This window comes from Camelina sativa, chromosome 20, assembly GCF_000633955.1.
Source record: "Camelina sativa cultivar DH55 chromosome 20, Cs, whole genome shotgun sequence".
Lineage (NCBI taxonomy): Eukaryota > Viridiplantae > Streptophyta > Magnoliopsida > Brassicales > Brassicaceae > Camelina > Camelina sativa.
The window spans coordinates 26,185,015-26,192,893 of NC_025704.1; the positions used below are offsets into that span (position 1 = coordinate 26,185,015).

General features: G+C 37.7%; 1 protein-coding gene and 1 pseudogene across 2 annotated transcripts; both read left to right on the plus strand.

Moving 5' to 3' along the window:
* On the plus strand, positions 1,837–5,133 carry LOC104771724. 2 transcript variants are annotated; one of them, XR_764911.1, is made up of 9 exons: positions 1,837–2,195; positions 2,272–2,549; positions 2,639–2,812; positions 2,890–3,136; positions 3,214–3,491; positions 3,583–3,762; positions 3,850–4,216; positions 4,773–4,851; positions 4,940–5,133. XR_764911.1 is itself a non-coding variant. In XM_010496302.1 (8 exons), the coding sequence occupies exons 1-7, from the start codon at positions 2,063–2,065 to the stop codon at positions 4,204–4,206; spliced, it is 1,647 nt and encodes a 548-aa protein (XP_010494604.1). In that variant the 5' UTR covers positions 1,837–2,062; the 3' UTR covers positions 4,207–4,216; positions 4,940–5,133. The 2 variants fall into 2 exon arrangements, 1 of the variants encoding a protein (XP_010494604.1); XM_010496302.1 differs by lacking the exon at positions 4,773–4,851.
* LOC104772834 lies at positions 5,923–6,948 on the plus strand (annotated as a pseudogene).

Here is a 7,879-nt window from a genome sequence, read left to right on the forward strand (position 1 = left end):
GGGGAGTGATGTGTGAAGGTTCAGAGCAAGAGGGAGAAAGAGAAAGCAAGCTTACAGTGAGCTATGCTTATGACGTGAATGAGATTCTGATAGAGGAGAGTCGAATTCAGCGAAGAAGAACAAGGAGCATGGGATTCAAAATCCCTAATTTGATTTTGGGATTTAATTGAAAGATTCAAGAGGGAGTGTTGGAGATTGAATCTTCTGATTAAATCCTACAACAAAGAAAGCTTCAAGTGAGGAGAAGAAGAAGAACAGAGTAAAGCAAAGAAAGAGAAGAACAAGAAGAAGTTGTCGTGCGAAGACCAAAGGAGGAAGAAGAGTCAACGACACAAAGAGAAAAAGAAACAAGTCAACAAGAGAGAAGTTGGGCTTGTGTTTTGTAATAAAGCTATTGGGCTGTAAGTGTATTAGGCCTACAAATGTTAGTGGGTTTGGTTGGTTAGCTATAGTAATTAGGTTAAGAATGAAACCTAAGTATAAAGGTGATGTAATGTTGTAAGATAACCTTATCCAAGATATTATCGATGTAGAAGGTTAAGCATAAACACTTCTTGGATCCTTTCTCTCTACACCAACGAAAGTAAAACAAAGAGAGTGAAAGAGAGAAAGTGAGAGATCAAACCTTTGTGAGTAAAACAGAGGTCAAAGTAAGAATTCCAACACTGCCGGCAACTGCGTATTGGCATTGGAAGATTGGTAACCAAAGAAGTAGTAGGTATCTCTGTTTCATTGTGTGAAGAAGATAAGAGGATTACACGGTTCTCAGAAATACGAACACCGACTAGAAACCGTGACCGAGTTTGGGACATTAAGCAGAACGAATTGATGAATATTCGGTTTTGGATGACGGATAGCCATAACTTGGATACACATTGGAACCTCTTAAGAGATTTAGCCGGCAATCTCTTCAGAATCTCAATTGTTAGATCAAGAGGGTTGGATATAAAGAGCTAAGTTGCTGATTGAGGCGCTACATACACCATCCTCACCTCTCATGTCACTCTCGTCTTGCTTTTTATAAGAAATCTTGTCTCAACATTCCCCCGCTAATACTCCAGCCATTGATAAATCTAGGCTATCTAGTCAAAACAGAACCTACTGTGCATCACTTTTACGATAGTAAGTTTATTAAACATATATGTTTTTTTTTTTTTTCTTCTTACAAATCGAGAGAAGAAATAAACACTTACCTCATAGAATCTACTTTTCCAATCGTGTATTGCAAAAGAAAAAGAACCAACCCTCTCTCCGGCTAACCCTAAGTCGAATATTATACGGCAAAAAAAGAGTGATAAACGAGGAGTCTAATTTAAAGAACAAACATGAGAGAGATTCACTCCTTTTTTTTTTTTTAAGCCGGAATGTGTTTAACACTTAAACAAAAAATTATTTTAGATTATTATTTTTTATTGCAGCTAAAACTTCATACAACTCATATATAAATATAAGAGGGAGTGTTAATACATTTTAATTTAACACCATCATTAGTATACCTTTCCACAAATGATTAATGCATTATTTTAAAGTAAGGAATGAGCTTGCTTTGTCCTTAATTTGTCTATCAAACAAATGATCGAAAGGGAAAATAAAAAAAAAAGAGAAAAATTGATGACCCGCTTAAAGATACATCATAAACACGGGGATCTATTCTAAAACCGGTTGGCTTTTTTAACTAAAATATTTAATCTCGATTTTGCCCTTTTCAATTTCAGTTAACCTTCTCCATAATGTTAAATTGAGTGGCCAATTAGGTAATAAAAGCGACAATTTTGGACATTTTGTCTACAACGTACTCCGAAGAGATTAAATCTCCAAAATCAGTCCCTTTCTCTCGCTCTCTTCAAAATCTAAAAACCTCTTCTTGATCTCTCGCTCGTCCTCTTCTTCTTCTTCACTCAATCTCTTTCCCTTTCTCGCTCGCTCTCTTCGGAATTGCGTCTCTCGCTTTCTCTACGCATAGTCTCTTCTTCTTCTTCGCGCAAGAATAGATCTTTATTCTTCTCGATCGTTCCTCCTTCTTCGCACAAGAACCAATCTTTCGTCTCACCAGTTCGGGATAATGGCTGAAGCAAGCAGCAGCACACGTGGTGATGATGGCGTCTACAGTACTACGAGTAGTATTGATTTTTTTGGGGAAAGGAGGAGCATCCTCCTCCATAACGGGAATGGGGTTCAATCGCTTCTGTCAATATGTAAATTCTTGAACCCAATCGCGGATTTGTGGAGTTTTGCGTGTTTCTGATTTTCATTTTTTTTGTTTTTTATTAGGCAATGCACTCATGCTCAGAGAAAAATTAGTTCTTGATAGCGACTTAACCACCGAATCGGAATTGGTCTTGTTTCTTAAAGAGAAACTAAAAGAACTTTGTCCTGAAACGATGAAAGATAGCCTCGATCATGCAGTTTCCACAACTCAGGATCTTGCCAAGTATAACCCAAAGCCAGTGTGGGATGGGATTGGCTCATTCAGGGAAAACACATGCTCTTCCATTTTTGATGTGTTACAGATTGCTTTGGTCCACGGATGGATCATTACTGATGATAAGGTATCCTTAACTTCCCTAAAGTTTGATTTTTATTTTATTTTATAGTTTTAAATCTCTGTTCTCATTCATATATGGGTCTCGGATTCCAGAACGTAGAACCCAAATCCTACGATGAGATAGAGGTTCCTGGTTCGTCTGATCTTGAAAACGCTATGGCCAGTGGAGATGTTACACTCGATGGTTTCTCAACTTTGAAAGAAAAAATTGGGGAACATCAAATATGTGTAGTAGTACACAAAAACCAGCTTCACACTGCCATGAAGGTAGAATAGTGGTGTAGTATGTTGTTTTTTGTTTTAGTTCTGTTTATTACAACTTACTGTGTTCTTTTGGGATGTAGCATGAAGAAGAACTTTATCTTCTCATAATGGAAAAAGAGTTAAATAGCATGGGTAAGGTGTGGAAAAAGTTGATGAATGGTTCAATGGTAGGAGACGATCTTAAAGAGGAGGTAAGAGAGGGTATTGCTTTGGATGCCATCGGTGAGGCTTCCATCTACTGTACTTCCATGGAATTTAATTTCCTTGGGGAATATAGGACCATCTTACTCCACAACGGGGATGGACTAGACTCTCTGATATCAATATGTGAGTTCTGAGAACAATCACTTAGGTTAGGCTTTGGGGAAAGTTACTTATTGCTGACTTTATGTTTTTCTTTCTAGGTAATGCTCTCATCTTAAGAGAAAATATTATTCTTGAGGATGAGTTCACTGACGAGTGGGAATTGGTTCGGTTTCTAAATGAGAAAATACAAGAACTTTGCCCTGAAACGATGAAAAACAGCCTCCCTGATGCTATTTCCAGAGCTCAAGATCTTAGAGATTATCGTCCACCAAAACCACTGTGTAATAGGATTGACTCTTTTGGAGACAACAGCTGCTCTTTAATTTTTGATGTCCTACAGATACCTTTGTTCCATGGATGGATCGAAACTGATAAGGTATTATGACTTTGACTTTTTGTGCTTTAGATCAGTTTTCTAGTTTTTTTTTTAATCTGTGTACTCATTCACAATTTGCCTCTGTTTCCAGAACGTAGAGCCCAAATGCTGCAATGAAATAAATGCTTCTGGGTCTCCTGATCTTGAAACGATTATGCTGAACAAGGATGGTGATTTCACAGACTATGGTCTCTATTCTTTAAAAGAAAAAATTGGGAATCATCAAATATGTGTCTTAGTAAACAGTAACAAGTTCCACACTGCCATTAAGGTATAATACTGGTGTACTATTATGTTGTTTTTCGTTTTGTTTTAGGGATGTTTATTACTGACTTAGTTTGTGTTTTTTTGAATGCAGCATAATGACGAGCTTTATCTTCTCATCGTGGACAAATATATACAAAGCTCTGCTAAGGTGTGGGAAAAGGTGAATGGTGGCATTGTAGGAGAGGATTTTATACAGTCAAGCGAGAGTGATTTGTATGAGGAGAGATACGATACTGGAGTTGGACTTACAGAAGAAGCAGCAGAAGAACATTATGGTTTCGAAGGCTCAATGGAGGGTAGTTATTCTCAGTACCAGGATGATGTTGGTGACGATTCTCGAGACTCTATGGAGACGCATGTTGGTGGTAGATACTCACCCACTTCTGTGCTCGATTTTGGCAGTTCTGACTCCACCTCTGACTCCACATCTGACTCCACATCTGACTAATGCAAATATGGTATGAGTTTCTTACTTAAACTTCTACAAGGGTTCTTGTAGCTCGTTGTATTGTGCTTAATGGGGGTTTCGAATTTAGGTTTCTGCTGGTTGAGATTCAATAGGGTCAATTTAATTCTTTCGAAAGATATAATCGAATAGATGAGTTTTCCCATGATTTTCGGATTAGGTTAGATCTGTTGTTTAACTCGTTGGGAGTGTCTGGGACTTAAAACAGGATTGAGCGGATAGTTAGGCTAATTGTTATTTAAATAGCATCACGTGGAACCAATGCTTGGAGTAGTTTGCACTGAGATAAGGTGTGTAAGCATATACCAAGGCAGTGAATCCTGAATCCTGATGTTCAACATCTCATCACATGAAGCATATACATGTTATGTGCTTCCAAATTTATACATGTTATTTCTGGATTGAAACTATAATATCATATATATATACATGTTATTTCTGGATTGAAACACTAAGGAATAGCTTGCAGTTGATTTAGGAATTTTCAGATATCAAAATAGGTAATGTGATGCATAGAGATATGCTCATTGCTCAATATGGTTTTGCAGCTGCATGGTGTGGTTTGAGCTGCTGCTGTTAGATATATCAATATGGTTTATGTTGTTAAGCTCTGATTGACATGAGAAGGTCTATTATGTTGTTAATCTCTTTGGCATGTTATTTTGTTTTGATTGTTCCTTATAGATAAATCACAAAATGGTTAAATATGATGCAGGGAGCAAGTGAAATCAGGGAGTTGCAGGCGTTCAACAGGAGCTCCATATTTTCTCAATGTCTTGTAGATAAACATATGTTCTTTTTTTGGGACTCATTAATCTGGAAATCGAAGTGTATATCCCTTAGGAAAACAAAGTGTATCAGCATTTTACATTTTTTCTATCCAATTCTTGCCATGGATTAAAGAATTTAGTTAAACAAAGTGTATACAGCATTTTTGATTCTGTCAATTACATATCGCCGGCGGTTATGTCAATTGCATTCTATATATATATATATATATGTATTGTAATTCCTTTAAACGGCGTCTTCTGGCTTCCACACTCATCAGCTTCCCACTTCGCTTCATGTTTTTTTCCACCACCGATGTCTTTACCCTGTTCTTTGTTTCAACATCATTGATTGCAGTTTTGATAGAGCTTAGGGTCAAAAGAAAGATCCTCACTTTCATTAGTCCCTCTCGCTGTTCCGACGGTGCCACTACTCTTTTCTTCCCGGTTTCATAACTATTACAGACTGAAGTTCTCACTGGGAATGATTTACTAGGCTAAATATAGCCAAAGAGGTTACACAAAATCAGAGATTACACTTGAGATATTAATAACTTACCACACAAACTAATAACAAGAATATTCCTATATTCTATCACAGACTTCACTCAATCTTCAGAATATGTAGTTACTGCATTAAAACGCTTTGCTGTCAAATTCTTTTAGCAAGTTTTGTTTCCACTTCCCATATTCTTTTAGTATGTGTGTCAAACGAAAATTTGGTGGGGCAAGTCCATTTATTTGGTTGGAGTAATTGGAAATATAAAGAAAAGAGAAAGTTGTCAGACCAAAACTTGGTGACCAAGGCCATTCATTATACAGTACCTTACTTACCTTATATTGATCGAGGGTTTTAGGTAGACAAGATTACCAAATTTCTTCCATTAGGGTTTTTTTTCTTGCTTTTCTTTAAGTACATAATTCCTGTTTCATGTCTCTGCTTCTTAGCCGCGTCTCGAGGTTCCGCCTAGGGAAACCTGCGTCCGTGAGATCATCTCTTCTTCTTACTGTCTCTAATGGCTTCTCAACTTCATTGCTGCAAACCCCTCCTTGTTCCATCATGGGCGCTACTCCGTGTGGAGAACTCATCATTCATTATGCTAATGAAGATGACTGCACTACTTTGGAAAAGAAGGTGCCTCTGGAGTTGCTGTACAATGATCTTCGTGATTATGCAACTGTAACAATTGGGGCATCTCATGGATGGGTAGCTACATTGAATAAGGAAGATGGGATTCTGCGTCTCCAAGATGATCTAAACCCTGTTGCGTCGTATACAGATCCGAAACGCATTCCTCTGCCTCCGCTTGTTACTCTGCCTCGTTGTCAAACCCAAATCGTCACCAACGTGTCAATGTCCTCACCGTCTCCGGAGGATGAAGACTGTGTTGTGGCTGTCAAGTTCTTAGGACCTCAAATCAGCTTCTGTAGACCCGCTCAAAGCAACTGAATCCAAAACCCCTGCTTCTTCTCTTCACGTGTCATGTTTTCCACGAAAGATAACATGTTTCGTATTCCCGGATCTGGAGGCCACCTCATCGAATCATGGGATCTCCACGCACAAATGCAAACACCCATGCTTCAGAGTTTGCGATTTGATAACCATAACCTTCCCAAGCTGACAGAGAAACGGAAGCTTCTGGATTCGTGCTTCACAAGCGAACACTTGGTTGAGTCTCAATCCACAGGTCAAACATTTTTGGTTAAGTTGTACAAGAATACAGCCAAGATCATCGATGGTACTGCTAAAATGAAAACAGAAGCTTTAATGGGCTTCAAACTTGACGAAGAAGGAAACGCGGATTACACTAAAGACATCGGAGATCTCTGTATCTTCCTCTCGAGGTCTGAACCGTTCGCTGTCCCTGTCACTTCTTTTCCTGGAGCTTGCCTTCCGAATCTGGGATGTCGACCAAATCACTCATGTCGATGTTTCTGGTTCTACCCCTATCCTTAGTTCGACGCACAATGTTAAAGTCCCGGCCCCTTACTATATTCTACCTCAAAATGTTGTCTAGCTACTAGTTTGGAACTGAGTCTGAGTCTAAAAATGTTTTTATATCTTAGAAATTAGACTAGCTGGCTTTTTCTAGATGTCTACAAGCCTTGAAGAGACTCACTGATGATGGAGTATTTGGAAGTTTGACAAGCTATTGACTAAAAATGTTGCTGCAGGTGTTGTTTTGTTATATTTTGGCTTATGTACACTCTCTTGTTGGAGAGAGAACTCAATCAGTAATTACATGTATTATCGATTTAGTTGTTTGATGCTTATATGATTCTAATCATCCAGAGCAGTGGAAGAGTAATGTTCTCAAGCAGAATGTACAATATAATGACTTTTAAAACAGATTTATAACGACATTAATCGAATGTTGAAGTGGGTTAACACTTGGTCTCAGGAAAATTGGCTTTTATGTTACCAAAACATGCATTTACAAAGTCGTATTACTAAAGTAAGTGAGCTTTGATCTCAAATGGTAAACAAGAACTAACTTTAGCCCGCTAATGAGCACTAAACAGTGAAAATTAAATAGATGTGATTAACAAAACCCAGAAGATGAGATATGTTTAGCCTATGAACTTGCCTTATGAACTAACTTAAACTCGTTTTGGTGCACGGTGGACTTATCCACATATCATACCGGTAGATTTCTTGCTACGAACCAATCGGTTTAATGTGGTTTTCTTTTATTATTTATTTGTGTCCAATTAAATTGTTCATGATTTTATACATAGCAAAAGAACAATACTACATCATTTATGTTGTCAATATGCTAAGCATTGTTTAACTAGTGATTGATTTTTTTTTCTATATCTATTTTCTCATGGGTTGCACATACATTATTTATTTGGTTTACCACCTTATGACTCATCTAATCTCATCA

Coding starts and splice junctions, on each gene's coding strand:
- LOC104771724 (XM_010496302.1), top strand. CDS start 2,063: ATGGCTGAAGCAAGCAGCAGCACACGTGGTGATGATGGCGTCTACAGT. Junction 2,813..2,889: donor AGCTTCACACTGCCATGAAG/GTAGAATAGTGG, acceptor TTTGGGATGTAG/CATGAAGAAGAACTTTATCT. Junction 3,492..3,582: donor GATGGATCGAAACTGATAAG/GTATTATGACTT, acceptor CTCTGTTTCCAG/AACGTAGAGCCCAAATGCTG.